A 23566-nucleotide genomic window follows, 5' to 3' on the forward strand; every position below is an offset into this window, starting at 1 on the left:
CATGAGAAAACTACAAAACATTTTTCTGTCTTGTATGCCAGACAAAGTGTTTCAATTTTACTTTTTAAAATTTCAGTGATACTGTAGCACATTATTACATCGATCAGTAAATACTATTGACCCCTGAATACTACTCAAATGGGGGTAATGTTAATGTATTTGGTCTTGGCGGAATATGATCGTTATGAGCCCATTTAATGTTGATTTTTCAGATAACAGATCAGACTCATTTGGTTGGGAGGGACTTAATTCAACAATAAATAGAGCATCATTTCTGAGCACAATATTATTCGACTAGACCCTCTTCACAGACTGCTGGTATGTATTAATATTCATGTCTATGTTTAATAGCACATTTTTGGTTTGAATTTTTTTGACAGGACATAATATTCCTCATATGAATAATATATTAGATAAATAATAAGTATAGCAATTGTTTATAAACAAATATTAATAATGACATTTATTTATTATGTAATGTATTATTTTCTTTAAAGCAGATAACTGCTGAATTGTGAAGGTCTTCTGTGAGGTTGATACAGTGATGAATTCCAGGTGAGTTGAATGTTTATGCACTCTCTACACCAGGGTAATGTTATAAATGGAATGGGGGAAATTCATTTATTGAAATTTTTTATTTATTTATTTATTTTAATTATTTGATATCACTTTCACTAGTGTTAAATTTGCAAAACTCGGCACAAAACTCTAAACCAATCACACTTGTAATTTAATACAACATGTACTATTATTAGAAAAAAAAAACACTATACCAATCACTTTTGATTAATAACAACTGTTCAAACATAAAGAAGGCCTTGTTAGTGAAGAAGCTGTTAGTGGTGTTTCTTTGAGAGCATGATATGCAATGGAGGTTTTACTAATAAAACTAAACTTTTGTTTGGACTATTTAGTCTGGGTGTAAAGATATTGTATATAATAGTATAAAAGTGTCTTGTTGCGCTCACTGCAATCCAACAATGACAAAAGAACATTCAACAAGAATCAGCTGTATTGACAATTCGTTACAGTTTTTTTTACAATCATTAGGACACATTTCTCAATACTTAGGCCACTTTTTCAAAACTCTTCACACAGTTCTCCTAACCAACTTTCATCTTGGCACAACAGTTAATTTCACATTCAAAATGCACTAAATCTACCAAAACACTTCATTCATGTTTCAAATCAACTCATTCTTCCAGAACACTAGCAAAGGTTTTCACCCAGCAAACACACTTTGAAAGTCATAAAACACTGACCTAAAAACACTAACATCAGGTATCATTATACAATGTTTTCTTTTGTAAAATTTCTTAACAAAACAAGAATAACACTGTCTATTGTTTATAATTCATTGCAGTTTGTTACATGAACCATGTTTACATAACAGTACAAAATTATTCCGAAGTTTTCCTCTTTGAATGGATGATAATGAAATTGAAAAACGAATGCTTGTGTAGGTGTTACAGTTTTTTACAGATGCTAGGACACATTTCTCAATACTTAGGTCACTTTTGCAAAACTCTTCACACAGTTCTCCTAACCAACTTTCATCTTGGCAAAGCAGTTCATTTCACATTCAAAATGCACTACAACTACCAAAACACTGTATTCAGGTCTCAAATCAACTTATTCTTTCAGAACACTAGCAAAGGTTGACAGCTGACAAACACACTTTGTCACCCACAAAACAATGACCTGAAAAACACTAACAACATGTAGCATTATACAATGTTTTCTTGTGTAAAACAAGGACACATCTCTGTTTATAATTCACTGCAATATATGTTACTGGAATGAATCAGACATGATGTAGAATTTGTCATTTTTTTATGTCGTTTATTTATTTTTTTATAATTCCAAAATACAAGAATTTGTATACACACCATCCACTGATACAGATACAATTCAATTGTTTTTATAGCATTTCATTTTAAGATTTAAAATATATTTTATTAAAATATTACTGTAGGAATGTAGCAAATTGCTGTCTTATTCAGTTTTGTATTATGTTATTGTTTTGAACACAAGTTTACTGTAACAGTTTTGAAAACAGTATGTAAGCATGTGCAAATTGGCCTGTACGTACAAAGAGTTTTGGCAGTTGTTGTGTCTGAGTGAGAAAAGAATTCATGAAATTTGTAGTCATTGAATGCATTTTGTGCCAAAGCAATGATAATTGATCCACAGTTTAGCCCACATAGACTTCTGTTTTGTTCACTGTGTGAAGAGTTTTGCAAAAGTGACCTACGTATTAAGAAATGTGTCCTAACGTCTGTAAAAAACTGTAATATTTAAGATTTTAAAAAAGGGCAAAATATTGCTAAATAGCATGAACCCTCATCCTCTTCTCGCAAATTGTAACAAATCCTTCCGTTGCAGTTCAAAATGACCCAAAGCCCAAAAATTATACCTTTTTTGGTCCAGAAAGCTTATTTAATTTTGTTTTGATAATATATATTTTTTTATATTTTCTAATGCAGTTTTTATGGAGATTTTATTTATTTATTTATCTATTTATATTTACCTTTAAATTACTAGATTTGATCAATAAATTAACAATAATTTAAGCACATTCTTCAAATTCATTCAACTTACAGTTTTTTTTTTTCGATTGCTAAACGACAGTGGGCACAACTGGAGTCACATGCGCAAAACTCTTACAGTCTGCACAGCAGCAGTTCATGTGGATCAAACACTAGTTCGTTTTTCATTGCTTGAACACAGTTTTCAAAACTCTACACACTTATCCCATGACTTTAACCACAACCTGCACAACACTGTGGATTTACAGCACTTTGTTCAAATGCTAACACACTGCTGTCAAAACTGTGAACCACACATTCAAAACAGAATAGATTTCAGCCTTGTGCCTTTCAAACACTGCTGATTGTAATTTTGCAGGATTAGCCCCTCAATTATTTGTTTGAATTACAGTATGTACTTTTAGTTTCTACAAGACCTTAAAGAACTGTTATGTTCTAAAAATTTAGCGTTTAGCAATCGAAAAAAACTGTAATTTCAAAACAACTCACCATTTTCATGCATAACCCTGTAAATATCTTACATTTGGTGCCTCTGACGACCTCTTGTGGAACAATTATAATATAACATGATATTTCATGACTTTTAACTAGATGGCATTATAGCGCTTTATGGAGCAAATGAGCTTAGTTCATTCAGAGTTTTTTTTTTTTTTTTTTTTTTTATATATACACTGAAGTGTCTGATATTGAAATAATTCAAGTTAGTTAGACAGTAGGGGAAAAAAACAAGTAAAATCTTGAATATTGATTTGAAAATGCTGATTTTAATTCAGAAATAATACATGCTGTTACAGCTTCAAAAGATGCTGTTATAATATAAATTATTTTTCATTTGTCTAGGGTGGGGGGGTGGGGGGGTGGGGATATGGGCTGGGGGGTGTTGTCCTGAATTGTAAATGTATTCAAATCTAATCACTTCATATCTGTGTGAAGTCTGCATTGTGACTGATTGATATTTATCTGGAAAAAAACAAACAAAAACAAAAACAAAAACAAAAAAACTGCCCATTATATGATCTCTCATTCATTTTATTGGGAATACCTAGGTGTGTGTGTGTGTGTGTGTGTTTGCATGTGAGCGTGTTCTGCATTGTGGATGTTCTATAGTCTCATGCCTATATTTGCGTGTGTGTTTGTTCTGCATTGTGCCAGAATTGTTTTATATATTTTTTTGACCAATTAAATAAATATTTCTCATTCCATTCATTACAGTGCGGTTCAAATTGATCCATGAGGGAAGGATTTGTTACTTTTTTTAAATTTCAACCTCATAAACTCCTCAAATCCAGTCCATTTTGTGTTTGTGTGTTTGTATATTCCAAGTTCAAGTGTGACAAAAGGCCATAGGTCACAGCTCTTAGTTCTTACACACGGGTCATACCCATGCTTTATCCAACATTCAGAGAAGTCACAATAAGCTCAAAGCATAAAAAATCACTTCTTTTCACAATTAATTCAAGCAGTGTAAGTTGCCTTGGTATGTTTTATTCATATTGTGTTGCACAATGATGAATAATTTACATATTTTTTTAAACTCTTCCTATTTCTCTTGATGTATAATTAGCAAGCTTTGATGGAAGTTAAAATATCAGCTTCCCCACAAACGTGCACTTATTTTCAGTGTACTTTTGTAACACTTTTGCAAACAATATTCACCTCTAAATACCATTTATTTCTATATAAAAGAAAAAAAAACATTTTTTCAGATGATTTTTAATTTATATAAGTTAATTAATATACAAGTATATAAGTTAAACCTATATAAGTTAAAAATAGAGCAAACTCAGCAAAGACATTTAAAAGCCAAAGAACAGAGGCAGGTTAGTCACATTACACTGACTTTACTGTCATGGGGCTTATCTATATTATTTTATCATTAAAATAGCAATATATTTATTTCTTAGTTTATATGAGAATGAGAAATTGAAAATTATTCCTTCATATGCTGAGATGAGGTGATGTGTTGTTGTGTCTTATATCAGGATGGCCATACGTGTGATTGTGTTTCTAACACTTACTGGACTGTGTGTCGCTGATTCCAAAGGTACGTTTAGAATAATACAAGTAAAAATACCTGGATTTGAAAATCTGTAACCGTTGTGTATTATTACATATCAATCAGATTAATTTATTAAAATTATATGCTGAAATATGGTAACTGAAAACCTTTATTCATTTATTTATTTATTATGATCTATTCTTTTATATTTCTTTGCATTGCTTTGAACCTGTCTTATCTTTTTATTATGCATTTCATATCATATTGAACAGGGAATCTTGCTCTTAATGCCAAGGCTGTGCAGTCCTCCCTAGGCCATCCACTGGGAGATGCTCAACACGCAGTAGATGGAAAGAGAGACTCTGATTACTTTAAGGGCTCATGCACTCACACTAAAACTGAGTTTAATCCATGGTGGAGAGTTGACCTTGGAAATATCTACACTGTACACAGCGTTACCATCACTAATCGTGGAGAATGTTGCAAAGAGCGGCTTAAAGGAGCTCAGATTCGTGTTGGTAACAGTCTGGACAACAACGGAAACGACAATGAGCTGTAAGAAATGTTTCAATTGTTCTGTCATATTCCCATGTTTATGATGTTCAATCTGGTTTAATAAAACAGGAGGCAAAATTGAACCTCCTCCACAAACCAACCACTCAGAGAGCCACAGCCATGGAGATGTACTTTACTTGAACATATTTAATCCAGACATTTGTTGACAAGTTTAGACCACTGTTTCTTGTAACAATGAAAATAAAACACAAACAATAATTTGCATTGTGAAGAATGCTGTACAAACCATTTGATTTCAATAGTTTTTAACTAATTAACTAATTATATTTTAGTAATTTAATTTGTTAGACATCCATTGTGTTGTGAGGCCTCTGGTTTTCATTTTAACACTGTTCTTTATGGATTTGCAGGGCTGCAACTGTTCTCACTGTTCTTGATGGCACAGGAACATTTTCATTTGAGCCTGTTAATGGCCAATATGTCAACATTTTGTTACCTGGGAATGATGAAATCCTTACTCTGTGTGAAGTCGAGGTGTTTGCAGGTAAGGGACAGAGAGAGAAGAAAACGCTGTGATAGAATTTGTTTATGTACTTATTAATGTGTGTTTAACTGATATTATTTCATTAACAGATAAGTACACACCAACCTACATTTGTGTTCCAAGTGAGTGTTCTTCATTACTTTGTATGTTGTTGTCAGTAATACATTGTGGCAAGCAGGACGGGGCTGAGAGCTGTGGGAACGGAGACTCCTGCGTGCCACACCGGCCTCGAGATTCACGGAGAAGCTCTGAAGGATAAAAGGAGGAGTGACGACAAAGAAGGACAACAGAGGACCGGGCACTCATGTCACTGGCCTTTCTCCATTCCCATGGCTCTTGGTCCTGTTCTGCTTGCCACACACATTTATAATATTTTTACTGAACAATTGGTATCCAATAAGAGATAATGTACATCAAGACATCAAGTTGTTAGTACAAAATAGGGTGATTATTACATGGCTACTAGTCACAAATAAACAATCTTAAACACAAATATTGATTGATCAATATTTGATCAAGGGATTGATCAAGGGCTTTAGAAGATGCCATGCTTCTAGTAGAATGAGCCGTTACTGCCAAAGGTGAAAGCATACCGGGCACCTGGTAGGCCAAAGAAATCATCTCAACAATCCAGTTGCTGATTGTTTGCTTGGAGGGTGGGGATCTTTTCCTGGGTAATCCAAATCATACTAATAATTGGTCTGCCTTCCTTCAGTAAGAAGACATATAACTGAACAAATAACTCTAAGGCCCAAACAGGGCAGAGTAAATTAAGTCTCTCTTGTTACACCAATAATATGCAGTGGAGGACTGAAGGATTGTAGACCGAGCCATATTAGAGGGCACTCTAGGCACATAGCATGGTCTAGGATGCAAGGTAGCTTTCACTCTCCCATGAGCAAATTCCAAGCAGGGAGGGTCCCCAACCCGTAATGGCCAGAAAAAAAAAGCTATCTTAATTAGAGATACTTCTCAGACTCTGAATCAAATGGTGGCTAAAAGTGGGCTAGGGATAACCACAGCAAGATCCCAGGCTGGGCCTTGATGACGGTCATTACCTGGAAATATCAGACCCCAGAATGTCGCGACTGACCAATCAGAATCAAGTATTCCAGAGAGCCATGAAATAATCATTTGGATTACATAGCTTGGCATTATTTTGTCCATTATACTGGGATTATACTTTACCTATAAAGTATACTCTTTATTTTTATTTTTATTTATATATATATATATATATATATATATATATATATATATATATATATATATATATATATATAAAACCCTCTGTTTATGTTAAACAGAAAATCTTGCTCTTGGAGGAACAGCTGTCCAGTCTTCCACATTTGATGGATTAACAGCAGCTCAAAATGCTGTCGATGGCAACAGGAATCCAAATTACATTAGTAGATCATGCAGTCATACTAAAATGGACAAGGACCCCTGGTGGAGAGTTGACTTATTGGAAGTCTACATGGTAACCAGAGTTAGCATCACTAATCGTGGAGATTGTTGTGCAGAGAGAATAAATGGTGCTCAGATCCGTATCGGCAACAGCCTGGAAAATAATGGCAACAATAATCAGCTGTAAGTATTTCCTCTCTCTTAATACTTACACAAATGGTTAGAAAATGATAAATTAGATAAAATTACTTATTACTTAAAAAATAATTTTAATACAAACTTGCTTTTGACATTGACAGTATATTTATTATGCTTCATGCCATTATGATACACCCCTCTTTATTTCTCTGTTACTGTGTTTCTTCACAGGGCTACAACTGTTGTGTCCATCCCATCTGGAGACACAAAAATATTTGCATTTCAGCCTGTTAAGGGGCGATATGTCAACATTTTTATACCTGGGCGCAATGAATATCTCACACTGTGTGAGGTTGAGGTGTTTGCAGATGAGAAATAAAGGAGAGAGACATGATGTGTAAACATTTTGTACTATTTGTACTGTTTATACTATGTGTATATGATTTTTCATTGCCAGATTAAGTGGAATGAGATGATGTTACACCACAGTCCTCTGATCCTATAAGCAAAATACCAAACTACTGTTTTCTGAGCAATACTAATATTGAACTTTTTTCATTACTTTCATTTTACCTGTGCACCTTTTATTCTTAAGAGCTGCTTCAGTAAAGGTTGAAATGATTTTTAAAATGCACCTGTTTCTCAACCCTAGTTTGATCAAGTGGGTTGCGTATATTTACCCATCTTTGTTTATCTTTGCTTTCTACATGAATAAATGACTTCAGCATCGCATGTTGTATTTCATATTTCTGGATCAAAAAGGCTCATTTAGATATTCACAATGAGGAGGTGTAGTGTTACATAGCTACCCATCTAGGGTTGAGGAGCTGGAAACAAAGTAAAGAAGGATTTATTCATTTATTTATTTATTTATTTTTTTTTTTTAAAAAGAGATAGAAAAGGTAAATCATAAAGACAACAGGCATATCCTAGACTGGGTAAACCCAGCCTGATCTGCCAGCGATTTGATTTTGCCTGGAAACTCAGTCTGGAAACCCATACATTCATTTCTGCTGCATCTGTTACACTTTTGCAGGAACCAATCACAGACTGGCTTATCCACCTTGCTCGCTATTGGCGGGTACAGAGCTCTTTCTATGGCTCTGGGCGCTTATAACACGATGACGTCTCTCACACGACCGTCAATCCAATTCCTTTTAACTTCTCAACGATGCTAAATTATTTCTTTAGTTTAGCAAACAAATCACTCGACTGGGTGTAAATATCACTCACTTTCATGTTTTTTTGCACAACCTGCAAAAATCGCTCGATGCCATTGCTGCTTCTGCAAAGTGCAAACCGCTGATCAATGCTACAAACCAATACAAACTAAACCTGTCTGGAGTTTTCGCGTCGCTCTGCAAAAGTACGTCACCCGGATCGTTGATCTGATTGGTTGAAGGACTACCCAATTGCGTGAATAATGCTCGTTGATCACACCAATGTTCAATTTTAAATTGAGCTTGGTCTGGTGATAGCCAGACAAGGTATATCCAGCTTTCTGTCCCAAGATCAACACACAGTGTCTTATTCTGACAAATATTTGCAAGTTTGTAGTATTCAAAGACAGAAAGTGATAAAAAAAAGTGCAGGTCAGTGTTATTAATTTTAATATAAATAATACAAAATGAAGATAAAAAAGGAAAATAATTGCATCTAGACAGTTTGACAAAACTGTAATTCTGTAATTCTGAGACCAAAACATCCATACTATTCCTGCAAAACATGTGACATAATGCAAACATCCTGGTCACAAGATCAAACACTAAATATTTGAACACATGATGAGAATCTCCTGCACAAGCAAGTTCTGTTCACAAGAAACAAGTAATGGATAAACTGAAATGTTAAACTTGAATGCACTTCAAAAGCATCTGTGAAATGTGCAAATATAATTAAAATAATCTTTTATATTGATATGAGAAGACACAACTGCCACTGAATCAATTTACTCGATCACAATATGAGTGAATGAATTCTGCACCAATACTTCATCAAGTCTTCCTGTGTTGAAAAAGGATTTATAAATAAATATGGATTTATAAATAATTATAATTTGTATACATGGAAAGTTATCAATGAAACACTTTACAGAACATAAGACAGATGTTTTTACCGCCATAAAAACGAATCATCAATCAACATACAGATGAGTGAAAGCACTGTCTCATCACCTTATAATTGAAATGAGAAATAAACTCAAATAAATGAAAGAAAATCTCCCATATTTCCAGAAGAGAACAGCAGTGAAAGAAAGTGTATGTCTTAGTTTATCTGAAATAATCTGATACCTGATTACATTCCAATAACTATGTATGTCAAGTCACCTTTATTTGTATAGTGCTTTTTACAATACAGATATTGATTAACATGAAAAACAGCAGAATCAATTATGGCAACTCAACTATGGAGACAGTTGTGAGGCCAATGTGAGGTCACAGGGCACTCATTGTGTGCTCATACCAGTAACCCCTCACTGCAGAACACACGAGATCCAGAGGGCGGAGACAGGTAGGTTAAGGGAATAAGTAAAGTGGGAGGAGTTGGATCCAGATCCAGAAGGTGGAGATGGGTAGGTTTAGATCCAGGGAGTGGAGACAAGGAGGTTTAGGGATATGTAAAGTGGGAGGAGTTGGATCTAGATCCAACCCCGCCTCCTGAATATTGTGTTCTGCACTGTTCTGTCCATCTCCGAGAAACATGTTCCCATTAAGAAGTTCAGGATCAGCGGTAGGGACAATGCCTGGTTTTCAGATAGTCTTTCAGAGTTAATACATTTAAGAAATAAATCATGGGCGCAAGCCTGTTTTTTAAACGCCCCTGCTGATTGGTTGAAATTTAAAACACTAAGGAATAAGTGCACATTGATGATTAGAAAGCCTAAATCAGAGTTTTATTTAAAGTCAGTCACAGAGAATTTAAATAACTCCTTAAAAATTCTGGAAATTAATTAAATCCTTGTCAGGGACTCATGTAGCCTCTAGTCTTCCTGAATATATTCAGGTTGACGGAGATAAAATAAAAGATGAAGCTGCTGTGATCAACCAATTAAATAAACACTTTATTCATGCAGGGTCTGTATTTGACAGTTTGAGTATAAATACAGTTGTCTCATGTTCTATGGTTACACCAGTGGTTGGAAATCTGGATGTGTTTGTTTTTAAACCTGTTTCAGTAGCTGAAGTTTGTAAAGCACTGAAAGGCATTGACCACAAAACATCTGTAGGCCCAGATAACCTAGATCCTTATCTTTTAAAGGTGGCAGCGGACATTATTGCAGATTAATACTCACACTCATTACTCAATTACTCAGTCTTTTGTCAAATTCTATACCTAAAATTTGGAAAGCTGCTATGTTGTCCAATTATTTAAAGATGGTGATCCCTCAGACATGAACAACTACCGTCGGATCTCCAAACTCTCAATCTTGGCCAAGGAGCTGCACAGTTCTGAGCCGGATTTGATGCAATATGGCGACTGACCTCGCCCTCAGGGCAACAAATGTATGCAATTTTGGATGCAACCTTAGTGTAAATAGAAACTATTGCTATTTAAACTTAGTGTAAATAACATATATCGCTAAGAAAATATGCTATTTTCACTCAGTGTTCACAGAATATAGCATCAATCGCTATTGCACTTAGTGCAAATAGCTTCTGCAATATTATATTTACTGAGCTTTACGTAGTTCCTCTTAATTAATGAGAATGTAAACACAACCAAAAAGTACAAATGAACATTGCACAAATGAAAATGAATACTGTTTACTTTGAGCACACACCTTTTTTAAACTGACATGAGAAAACTACAAAACCACATTAATCATGTTTCAATTGTACTTTTTTTCAATGATACTGTATCACATTGTTACATTGATCAGTAAATACCGTTGAACTGTACCTGAATACAACTTAAATCCTATTAAATTGTGCCTGCAAGAACTTCACACTAACAAAGTGATTTGTTAAGGGATTGTCAGTTAAGCTGCATTGTCAGATAATATAAGATAGTGGTCACCAAACTATTTGAGCCCAAGTTCACTGTCTACAGGCCTGATGAAAGGCAAGATCTTGTTATTGAAGAGTTGAGAAAAAAAGACAGCCCAGATTGTACTTTCAACGTAAGGCATTTTATTTAGGCTAACTGTATTTGAATTACATGAAATGCTTTGCTGCACCGATCTGATTCTCAGTACTTAATAAGACTTGATTTTCCTGCTAGACAAAAACTGAGATCAAGTGCCCTGCAATAAAGCAATAAAACTCATCTGGAGAGAAGATCTCAAAGGAATAGCATAGGACAACGCCTTGCCCACACAACATCTATAGGATGCAAATCTATATTTATAACCTATAACCAAAATATTCTATGTTTAATGTGTTTAACTTGTGTATCTATTGTTTTTACCTTTCATGTTTGGTATCATTTTTAATGTGCAATTGGTGAAATGGTCTCAGTTTCACAGCAGTCACTGGTAATATGAAGAAGATTGGAAACTAAGAATTCTGTCCTCCTTTTGGGTGTTGAAAAACCCACTCCTCTCCCCAAAACAGGTGTTGGTCTGTAGCCAGAGACTCCCATGCAGTGATGGGCAAGTGCCTTACAAACACTAATCCACCACTGTGTGCATGTGCATTTCAATTGATGTTATGCATTCATTATTTCTGAATTGGCTTCTAATTGTCCAACTATGTAATTGGCATGATACATTTTTACTTGACAAATAAAATCTCATATTTGATTTACTCTGGATTCTTCTGAAATCATTATGACTATCAGATTATTGGAGTCCGTTATTTCAGGACAGGTCAAACTAGAGAGCCCCATGAAAGGAGCATGTTAGCACAACATGGGACTGTTGTTGAATTAGCAAGTTGCAGTATCGTGACTAAGAAAACTATATTTTTGTATGAACAAGCATGTGAGCGGTTTGACTCAAATGCATTAGTAAACTCTGCACCCTCTGACTAAGAATCATAAACTGGCGAATTTATGTCCGTGAGAATGCAGTTGGCCAATGCAAATTCTCTGAGCGATGATGGGTCCGTAATTAATGAATAATTGAAAATATGGGATACCCAGAATAATCAAATATCTAAATTAATACATAACAAATGATTAATTTCTAACTGAAAACACAACCTAAGAGTAATAATCATTTGAAATTGGAGTCAGATTAAACGAGTGAAATTAAGTGAACTTACACGTGTTAACCTTGGCCCAGGCCGTCAGATTCCGTTTTTGGTTCCTTACAAAAGCGATTTACATCATACAATTACCAGGTGATAATCATTTACCTTATAACCCTTTCAGTGAGATGCACAATATACAGTGGGTGCAATTTTGCAATAATTACTTAAAATACAATTTATAACTGTGCAAATACAGAAAGCACAAACATTTGTGTCAGTTTGTTATGTTAAAAAGCAGAATACTGAAAGTACAAGGGTAAAATCTATCCATGAGACAATAAATCTGAAAGTCGACATGTTATAAATATTGACATAACACAAGAAAAAAATGTAACGGACACTTTCTGTAGATGCAATAATGGAATATTGTGTTTTTATGTGGTTCTTGAAATGAAGTTAACTTTGGCCACATATATTAAATCTTTTTATTTAATGGAGAAAACAAATCACATTTACTAGGGCTGTCTCAATACCAGCTTTTGTAATAGGTCAGTTTAATATTGATTTTTCAGATATGACATAAGACTTTGGTTGGGAGGGCCTTAATTCAGCAATAAATAGAGCATCATTTCTGAGCACAATATTATTCAACTAGACTCTCTTCACAAACTGCTGGTGTGTATTAATATTCATATCTATGTTTAATAGCACATTTTTACTTTGAAATGTTTTGACGGCATAGTATTACTTATATGAACAATATATTGAATAAATATTAAATATAGCAATTGTTTATAAACAAATATTACTAATGCAATTTATTTATTTTATAAAAACACAATATTTTGTTTAAAAGCAGATAACTGCTGAATTGTGAAGGTCTTCTGTGAGGTTGATACAGTGATGAATTCCAGGTGAGTTGAATGTTTATGCACTCTCTACACCAGGGTAATGTTATAATTGGAATGAAACTGATTGACTACAGGGGGACTTTAAGTTGCCTTGGCATGTGGTATCCAAATTGTGTTACACAATGATGAGTAATTTATTAGAAAAAAAAACTTTTTTGATTTTTTTCATTAATATAAGTTAAATAAGAGCAAACTCAGCAAAGGCATTTAAAATCCAAAGAACGGAGGCAGGTTAGTCACATTACACTGATTTTATTGTAAATCATCGGGCTCTTCTATACTTTTACTTTATTACAATAGCAATGTATGTGTTTCCTTGTTTACATGGGATTGAGAAATGGAAAATTGTTCCTTCATATGCTGAGATGAGGTGATGTATTGTTGTGTCTTATATCAGGATGGCCATACGAGTGATTGTGTTTCTAACACTTACTGGACTGTGCGTCGCTGATTCCAAAGGTACGTTTAGAATAATACAAGTAAAAATGCCTGGATTTAAAAATCTGTAACCATTGTGTATTATTACATATCAATCAGATTAGTGTATTAATATTATAGTCTGAAAAATGGTAATTGAAACCATTTTAATTATTTTTACTTATTTATATTTGTTTATTTTTTATTGCTTTTGTCTTATCAGTTTTTTAATCAGTTTCATATCATATTGAACAGAGAATCTTGCTCTTCATGCCAAGGTTGTGCAGTCCTCCACACACAACCCACTGGGAGCTGCTCAACATGCAGTAGATGGAAACAGAAACTCAGATGCCAATAAGGGCTCATGTTCTCACACTAATTCTGAGTTTAATCCATGGTGGAGAGTTGACCTTGGAAATGTATACAGTGTAAGCAACGTTACCATCACTAATCGTGGAGACTGTTGCAAAGACCGCCTTAAAGGAGCTCAGATTCGTATTGGTAACAGTCTGGACAACAATGGAAACAACAATGCGCTGTAAGAAATGTTTCAGCTGTTCTGTCATTTTCCCATGTTTATGATTGGTTTAACTGATTTAATAAAACAATATTGAACCTCCTCCACAAACCAACCACTCCTAGAGCCACAACCATGGAGATGAACTTTACTTGAACAGATTTTATCCAGACTGTGATTAGACAGTTGTAAGTTTAGAGCACTGTTTCTTGAAGCAATGCAATATAAAACATGAACAATAATTTGTATTGTGAAGAGTGCTGTACAAAACCATTTGATTTCAATAGAGTTGAACTGAATTTGTTAGATGTACATTGTGTTGTGAGGCCTCTGGTTTTCATTTTAACACTGTTACTGTTGTCATTTTAACTTTATGTATTTGCAGGGTTGCAACTGTTCTCACTGTTCTTGGTGGCACACAAACATTTTCATTTGAGCCTGTTAATGGCCGATATGTCAACATTTTTTTACCTGGGAACAATGAAATCCTTACTCTGTGTGAAGTTGAGGTGTTTGCAGGTAAGGGACAGAGAGAGAAGAAAACTCTGTGATAGGATATGCTTATGCATTTATTAATGTTTGTGTATAACTGTTATAACACTTTTATTAACAGATAAGTACACACCACCGCACATTTGTAATCCAAGTGAGTGTTCTTCATTACTTTGTGTTGTTGTCAGTAAAACATATATATGATATTCTTACTGAACATTCAGAAACCAATAAAGGATAATGTACATCAAGACAAAATATCACAAAATAAACCTGACAAGGTGATTATTACATGGCTGCTAGCCACAAATAAATAATTCTAGACACAACATTTTTAAATATTTTATTAGCTCACTTGTAACAAATGCAAAGCATTCGTGAAAAAAATAAATAAAATGTACCTAGCAAGACAAACGAACAAGTTCAAATAAGACAAACATTTAAAGGATAATGTACAGTCAGGTACGCCAAATAAATGATTACATGGACATATTGATTTGTGATTAAATTCTTGCCTTTTTATTATCTTTACAATCCATTACAAAAACAATCATTCAGGCGAACACTACAGTACTCTTAAGGTGCAATATGTAATATTTTTGCAGTAAAATATCCAAAAACCACTAGGCCAGTGTTATATATTTTTTTCACTTGAGTACTTACAATATCCCAAATGTTTCCAACTATTTGTAAATCCTGAGAAAATTGCAATTTTAACCAAGGCTCCGGGACGTGTGACGAGTCGCCTGTCAATTGCGTCATACCCGCGTTACCCTCGGTTTCCGGTTTATTTTGTAGAAACCATGGAAACGCCAAAGACGCTTTAATATATTACACATTTTTGGACCCACTTTATATTAAGTGGCCTTAACTACTATGTACTTACATTTAAATTAATCATTTGATACAATGCACTTATTATGTACATACATGTTTTTACATTGTACTTATATTTTAAAAACACCTGCATGTAATTACATCTGTAATTACTTTCTGTAATTACATTTATAATTACACTGTTGACCCATCCCTTAACCCTTATCCCTACCCTTAAACCTATCCATACCAACAAAGCTTTCCCTAACCTTATCCATATCCACCTCAATAGCAGCACAAGTGTATGCAATTAAATATGAACCCAATAAGTACATTGTACTTATTTTTTGATGTAAGTACATAGTAGTTAAGGCCACTTAATATAAAGTGGGACCCACATTTTAATAGACAAGGGAACAACTGTTTTGATATATTTATAGACAGAAACAAATTATTGTTATATAGCTCAACATGTTTAGTCTTATTGTTTAAATCTAATTTTCTAAATCTATTGTTTAAATCTATTTTTTTTTTGTGAGTACCATGCGTTACCATATGCCTCAGAGAAAAACACTATTTTGTGAAGTAGCTAACATAGCGTAATCGGATGCAGCTATATTTTTAGTTACAGTAATACATAATTTTCTCCATCATACAATACGTTTTAAAATGAATTGCATGCCATTTATCAACACAATCATCCAGCATTTAATCTGATATTGTAAAATCGATCTATCTTATGGCAGTGTGTAACAGTGTCTCACAGCAGCCGCCGAGCGAACGCACAGAGTAATGCTATAACATCATTTTCAACACTCTCAAATGCATCTAATATGATGAACAGAGCTGCGTTACCTCATACTCACGACCGGAAAAGCGGCAGCGGCGCCGGCGACTGTGTCATAACAAAAGTCCCACAGCTCGTGAGGCGTGTTTTGCGCAATCGCTCCAGCTCCTCTTCAGCTCCCACAACACTCGCTCCTGCTCTGCTTCATACTACAGTAATGTTAATAATCGCATCCATGAACATGATTTCTTCCCGAATACAATCACAATTCTTTTGCATGTCCGAAGATTCCGCTCTCAAACTTGGCATCATCAAGCTACGCCTTTGTTTTGAATAGGCCTCTAGCGACCTCTAGCAGACAAAATTATTACATACTGCACCTTTAATGCTAAAAATACTTCAATACAATGAATAACTATAACAGAGACGCACCAGTTGTATTTGTATGAATCGAGAGAGAGCGAATCCGCAGTGTGATACAAGAAACATCAGAGAAAGACTGGTTTCAGAAACCCATATAATCTGTCTGTTATACAGCGTTACTATTGATGACTGTCATTATATGGAAATATCAGACCTCAGAATGTCACAACTGACCAATCAGAGTCAAGCATTTCAGAAAGTCATGTTATAATCATTTGGATTACATGGCTTAGCATTATTTTGCCCATTATATTTGGATTATACTTTAGCACATTAAAGTAAATAAATAAAAAAGTTATTGTTTAGCCTTTCATTTTAAACAGGGAATCTTGCTCTTGGAGCCACAGCTGTCCAGTCTACCACATACCCTCAATCAGGACCCCAGAATGCTGTGGATGGCAACAGGAATTCCATTTTCAGTCGACAATCATGCAGCGTGACTAATGGGGACAGGAACCCCTGGTGGAGAGTTGACTTATTGGAAGTCTACAAGATAACCAGGGTTAGCATCACTAATCGTGGAGATTGTTGTCCAGAGAGAATAAATGGTGCTCAGATCCGTATCGGCAACAGCCTGGAAAATAATGGCAACAATAATCAGCTGTAAGTATTGTCTCTCTCTTGATACTTAAACAGTTAAAATGATTGAAAAAGATCATATAGATTTGAAAAAAAAAAAAAAAATTCTTTTAATACAAACTTGCCTTTGACAGAAGTATATTTAATATTCTTCATGTCGTTTTGATACACCCCTCTCTATTTCTCTGTTACTGTGTTTCTTCACAGGGCTGCGACTGTTGTGTCCATCCCACTTGGAGAGACACAGACATTTGAGTTTAAGCCTGTTAGGGGGCGATATGTCAACATTTTTATACCTGGTCGCAATGAATATCTCACACTGTGTGAGGTTGAGGTGTTTTCAGGTGAGTGATAAAAGGAGAGAGACATGATGTGTAGACATTTTTTTACTATATGTACTTTGTATGTTCCCTTAATGATTGTTTTGTTCTGTCTTCATTGCCAGATTAAGTGGAATAAGATGATGTTACACCACAGTCCACTGATCCTTTAAGCAAAATACCAAACTACTGTTTTCTGAGCAATACTAATATTGTGCTTTTTTCATTGTTTTCATTTTACCAATATACCATTTATCCTTAAGATAAAAGATAAGTTTCAGTGCACATTCAGTAAAGGTTTGAAATGGTTTTTAAAATGCACCTGATTCTTAACCCCAGTTTGATCCAGGGGGGTATGCATTTACCCACCTTTGTTTATCTTTGTTTCTCTTTCTACATTAATAAATTACTTCAGCATTGCATGTTGTATTTCATGTTTCTGGCTCATTTAGATATTCACAATGAGGAGGAGGTGTAGTGTAACATAGCTACCCATCTAGAGTTGAGGAGCTGGAAACAAAGTAAAGAAGAATTAAATTTTTCAAAAATGAGAAATAAAAAAAGAAACATGGAGTGAACGAGTCAAACCTTCTGTCCCAGAATCAACAACACAACCATCAATTCAACCAGTATTAACTTTTAATTTTCTGTTATGAAGAGTAAAAAAAAAATGCACAAAAGTAAAACAATAATCATAACAGAAATATCAATATCAAAATAATAATAATGAAAATAGGGGTTAAAGCTTCAGGGGAGAGCCTTGCCAAAATAACAAACAACAAAAAAAAATTACTAATCCAGAAATCTCTCTAAATTAACTGGAGAAAATTAATCCAAAAAAATAATTAACATAACACTTCCCTCTCTCCCAGTTTAACCATAAACAGGAGAAATCAGGATTGCAAACAAAAATTGCACCCTCCACCTACATTCCCCAAAACAAGAAAGAAATAAAGATGCAGAAGAAACAAGCTATTTACTACATAAATATCAAAAAGAATAAAACATGATCAATACATTTAATAATCTTTCTATTAACGAACAGTGCGTCAGTTAAAGTTAAAGCAAGGGATAGCATTCCTCATCTACGCTGCTGCTATCATGTCCCTGAAGCAATGTGGTTGTCTAAATCTCCAGCCCCTCCGGATTTAAATCTGGGTATGCTGACCCATTCTACAAAATGTGTCTATATGGGATGCATCTATCTTTCCCTCAACGCTTCTAAAAGGCAAATAAATATTGACTTACCATAACATCTGAAGAAAGAGAAGAAGATCAAACCTCTTGCTTGTTGCAAATCCCAATTTTCTGCTGAAAAGACACTCGACAACTCGAGATGCGAGATCACGTCGGGGTCACCACTTTGTAAGAACCACCCGTCAGCCCAACGGCGGATTCTGACGGCCTGGGCGAAGGTATAATGTGTGTACTGTATGTCTTTTCAGTGCCCCTGTGAAGTTCACTTAAAGGATTAGTTCACTTTTAAATTTAAATTTCCTGATAATTTACTCACCCCATGTCATCCAAGATGTTCATGTATTTCTTTCTTCAGTCGAAATGAAATTTTAAGTTTTTGATGAAAACTCCATATAATGGACTTCAGTGGTGCCCAAATGGTTGAAGGTCAAAACTATAGTTTCAGTGCAGCTTCAAAGAGCTCTTTATGATCCCAGACGAGGTATAAGGGTCTTATCTAGAGAAACCATTGCTCATTTTCTTAAAACGAAATAAAAAAATTCTATTAGTTTTAACAATAAATGCTCATCTTGAACTAGCTCTCTTGTTCTTCTTCTTTATTTGAATTCCAGCAGTGTAGACACTTCTAAGTGTATTACTGCCCTCCACAGGTCAAAGTTTGAACTGTTATATACTTGCCCAGCGGTGATTCAGGAGAGCCAGGAAGTTCTAGAGGTTTCTTTCTTAGACTATCATTACTGTCTCTGAACATACTAATGTACTGCAATACATCATGCTTTTACTTTTTCTTTCCTTTAAATTTTTTTTTTAACAGAACCATGGGTGAACCAACTGTGGATTGAATCCATGAACTCAAAGATTTCTACTATTGTAACATTATAAATGTGTTTACTTTTTTTTTCTGTTTTCCTTTTGATCAATTTGATGGATCTTTGCTGAATAAAAGTATAAATTCCTTTAACAGAAAGTTAGGTAGAAGAACCAGGAGATGAAGGTGCTAATGGACCAGATGAGGAACCTCCTGTGGGACGTCAATGTCATGCTCACCATGCAGAATGACAGCGGTATGCTTCCTAATATCTGACCATCTTCTGTCAACCCTCAGTCTACTCAGTGCATCTTCTCACACGAATAGCAGCAGACTGCCTTTCGTTCACTGCTCGTTCATCTCAAATGAGATCAGACTCAGCTGCTCTTTGTGGTCCTGCCTCATTTACAGTGTTGAATCCCAATGCTCTGATTAATAACGGATTCATCAAAGCACTGAATTAGCATCAGTTTGAGCAGCAGGATGTACTGTAGTCATGCTGTCAAAGCCATGCTGATGATGTTGGCATGACTAGTGCTTACACTATGGTTTTTTTTTTAAGTGATGTGTTTCACACTTACCAATTACCGATTCATACCATTAACTCTCGAGTTGGAGAACTTTTTTGAACAATTCATTAGAATCATCTGGAAAAGTCATTTGCCTGTGCATCAGTAAGGATACACTTTCCCATAAACTTTTTTTTTTTTTTTTTAAGTTATATTTATCAGCTTTTTGTGCCTTTATTTTGGAGAGGACAGTAGAGAGCAGGCAGGAAAGCGGGACAGGATCGGCAAAGGACCTCGAGATGGGAATTGAACTCGGATCGCTGTGAATGCATTTGCGCCATATGTAAGTGCACTAACCACTAGGCTGTTGGTGCCGACCTTTCCTGTATACTTTAATATCATTTTTATTCTAATAACCTAATTCAGCTTTAAACTATCTGAAAAAGTTTAAATATACAAAATACCAGATTTCTTGATGTTGAAAAGAGCAATGCCCATGTTATTGGTTAGTAGTTTTAGGAAAGACCAAAATAAAAGATACTTTTTACAAATTGATCCACACACAGTTTGTATTTTGGAATTATTTTATTGGTCATGTAATTACCACTTCAGTTGCTTGGCGACTCGCTGTCTTGTGTTAGTCCACAGCATCTTAACACTACAAACTCCTCCAGTGAAACAGCAGCTGGAATGATTGACAGATCTGCAATGTTTTTTCATCCATGAAGCTGTCAGTCATATATTGAGAACTGGTCATAAGAGGCAAAAACCCCTTTCTTGTCCACCGACTGGCCATCACAAGCTAGCAGCCAGTAGCGGATGGGTAGAGATAAGTCAGTATCATTATGTGACCCGTCTCCGCTTGGCTCAGACACGCTCCAGGTCTTTGTACCTCTTGCGCAGGACGGACACGTGGTCCTTAAAGAGCACAGGGTCCAGGCGAAACTGAGAGTGCATTAGAGGCATGTAACCAAACCAGCTCGCAAAGGTGTTGACGCACTCCTGCCTCTGGGTAAAGTGCTCAGGGTTCGCCCATGGCGCCATCTTAGTGCCCTGAGAAGGGGACAGAAAATAAGATGTAAAAAATACATCAGATTTAGGCTAAGTCCTACATTTGAAAACAAAACTCTCTGTTTTGGCCTACCATCATTGAAGGATTAGTCCACTTTTAAATAAACTTTTCCTGATCATTTACTCACCCCCATCCAAGATGTTCATGTCTTTTTTTCGTCAGTCGAAATGAAATTAAGGTTTTTGATGAAAACATTCCAGGATTTTGCTCCTTATAATGGACTTCAGTGGCCTCCAGACAGTTGAAGGTCAAAATTACAGTTTCAGTGCAGCTTCAAAGGGCTTTAAATGATACCAGACGAGGAATAAGAGTCTTATCTAGAGAAACTATCTGTCATTAAAAAAAAAATAAAAAATACAACTGTATATGCTTTATAGACACAAAACATCGCCTTGAACGTACTTCTGGTTTCTGCATTCTTCAAAACGCTTACGCTGTATGTCCTACGCCTTCCCAATTCAACTTACGGAAAAAAAAAAAACTGGCACCGCGTTCGTTCCGTAAGTAGAATAGGAAAGGCGTAGGACATACAGCGTAAGCGTTTTGAAGAATGCGGAAACCGGAAGTGTGTTCAAGGCATTAATTTGTGTTTATAAATTTTTTTTTAAAATGACTGAAGTGGACTAATCCTTTAAGGTGTTTTTTAATGTTTTAAGTGTGGATGAGAAACCTTTGGAAAATTAAGACTTTGTAAAAAGGGCATAATGCAGCCTCTTTAAGAATCAAGTGTATACACTGCAAAAAATGCTGTTCTTACTGAGAATTTTCGTCTTGTTTTCTAGTCCAAATATCTAAAAATTCTTTTCTCTAAAAAAGCATTTTCTTGACAAGTAAAAAATATTTTCTTGTTTTTAGGAAAAATAAGTCAAAATTAAGTGAGTTTTCCCTTAAAACAAGCAAAATAATCTGCCAATGGGGTAAGCAAAATAATCTTAATCCAAACTGAAAACAAGATTATATACCTTATTTTTGGTTTGAAATAAGATTATTTTGCTTACCCCATTGGCAGATTATTTTGCTTGTTTTAAGGAAAAACTAACCCAAACAAGAAAATAATTTTTACTTGTCAAGAAAATGCTTCTTGATTTAAGAACTTTAAGATATTTTGACTAGAAACAAGACAAAAACTCTAAGTAAAAACAGCATGTTTTGCAGTGTATAAAATTTTGAACTGGTTAAGACAGTACTAAATAAAAAATGACATGCGATTGTTATGATCCCTCTTTATTGTTAAAATGATTAGTATCTTGCTTGCTCTGCAAAGATTGTGTACACTTATGAGCAGAACTGTAAGTACACAATGTTTACTCTAGCCTTACCTGCAGGGTCGGCATCTCTTTGTACTGCTTCCTCTGCGCCACTTTAATCGGTGGCAGGTGCGTCACAGAGGAGACCAGGAAATTCATCAGGATATCCTCACAGTTAGAGGTGCGATCCACCAGCGCACGCAGAGAGGCGGGCAGGTAGTGAGAGAACAGGTGATGGTAGTACCTGTGAGACGCAGAAGCATCAGCACATAATCAACAACACTATCTCCACTGATCACATGACAGAGCCTGATCAAGTGTAAGAGATGTCGACACGTTGTGTGTCTTGTCAGGATATGTCAGCTGCGGCCAATTACCTGTGATAAAACGCCGCTCCGGTGAGGACAATGGAGTACTCGTTGGTCCATTTAGAGGTGTAGCCCCAGGCTTTTTTTACTGGGTCCCAGAAATGGCTTCTGGGAGGGTAGCCAACAATCCTTTCGGGAAAACTCCGCCACACATGGAAAGCAAAATTGATCTGGAAGAGTCAGATTAGAAAGGAAAACATGAATTAGCTATTTCACACGTCTAACCAGTGTAATCTGAATTCACATCATAAAGTTGTCTTTAACTGTACCACTGTAAGAAATGCAATTGTTTTGACGTCACCATTATGGTGATCAGTGTTTCATTTGCATGGGATCTTGGACCTTGTTTATTCATATTCAAATTTTTGTCAGAAGTGTTACAAATGAAAACATTTGTTAAGATGATGACAAGCTAGAATATAAAACAAGCTAATTGGCTAATTTTCTTGAATATGAAGATTTTATTTTAGTAGTATTTAAGCATGAAGATGTACCAATAACTTGTTTCAAATGTAGATCTTTCACAACAGTAATTCGTGTCATCATCTTGCAACAGAAGATTGTTTTTCTTAATAATGCACAGACAAAAAAACACAACAATGGTGACACTCAAGAAAAAGATAATCTCTGAACATTACAAAATAAACTGCTAAAAGTGAACCAAAACTAAGTTCAGCAGTTCAGATAAAACACGTCAAAAACAGTAAAACCACTTTTTTTTTTTTTTTTTCTTACTTAAAAACTTGACTAAAATTAAAGCTGCAGTCTATAAGTTTTGCCTCTTTGTTGCCATCTCTGTTTGAAACATACAATTGCAG

General features: G+C 35.1%; 2 protein-coding genes across 3 annotated transcripts in view; one reads left to right on the forward strand and one right to left on the reverse strand.

The window, feature by feature from the left end:
- The first annotated feature begins 504 nt into the window (after window positions 1-504).
- LOC137037160 (uncharacterized) lies at window positions 505-17579 on the forward strand. Its single transcript, XM_067410977.1, has 13 exons — window positions 505-555; window positions 4532-4593; window positions 4821-5103; window positions 5475-5608; window positions 6526-6537; window positions 6916-7198; window positions 7385-7517; window positions 9636-9664; window positions 13594-13655; window positions 13869-14151; window positions 14516-14649; window positions 16972-17251; window positions 17435-17579. Exons 1-13 carry the CDS (start codon window positions 545-547, stop codon window positions 17577-17579), a joined length of 1851 nt encoding a protein of 616 aa, XP_067267078.1. The 5' UTR covers window positions 505-544.
- A 3084-nt stretch (window positions 17580-20663) lies between these two features.
- LOC137001981 (exostosin-1c) overlaps window positions 20664-23566 on the reverse strand; it is a 60008-nt gene continuing 57105 nt past the window's right edge. The window contains exons 10-12 of one of the 2 annotated variants that reach the window (XM_067361376.1): window positions 22758-22918; window positions 22453-22624; window positions 20664-21114 (exon numbers count right to left, since the gene is read on the reverse strand). In XM_067361376.1, coding sequence (XP_067217477.1) covers window positions 20929-21114; window positions 22453-22624; window positions 22758-22918 — 519 coding nt within the window. In that variant the 3' untranslated portion in view covers window positions 20664-20928. The remainder of the gene's footprint in view (window positions 21115-22452; window positions 22625-22757; window positions 22919-23566) is intronic. The other variant, XM_067361377.1, reaches the window with a different exon arrangement.

The sequence above is a fragment of the Chanodichthys erythropterus genome, chromosome 15 (assembly GCF_024489055.1).
Source record: "Chanodichthys erythropterus isolate Z2021 chromosome 15, ASM2448905v1, whole genome shotgun sequence".
NCBI lineage: Eukaryota > Metazoa > Chordata > Actinopteri > Cypriniformes > Xenocyprididae > Chanodichthys > Chanodichthys erythropterus.

What these genes read in the sequence shown, in the direction of transcription:
- LOC137037160 (XM_067410977.1), top strand. An exon ending in AACGGAAACGACAATGAGCT is followed by an intron (nt 5,104 to 5,474) that starts GTAAGAAATGTT and finishes ATGGATTTGCAG; the next exon opens with GGCTGCAACTGTTCTCACTG. An exon ending in TGTGTGAGGTTGAGGTGTTT is followed by an intron (nt 7,518 to 9,635) that starts GCAGATGAGAAA and finishes CCCTCACTGCAG; the next exon opens with AACACACGAGATCCAGAGGG.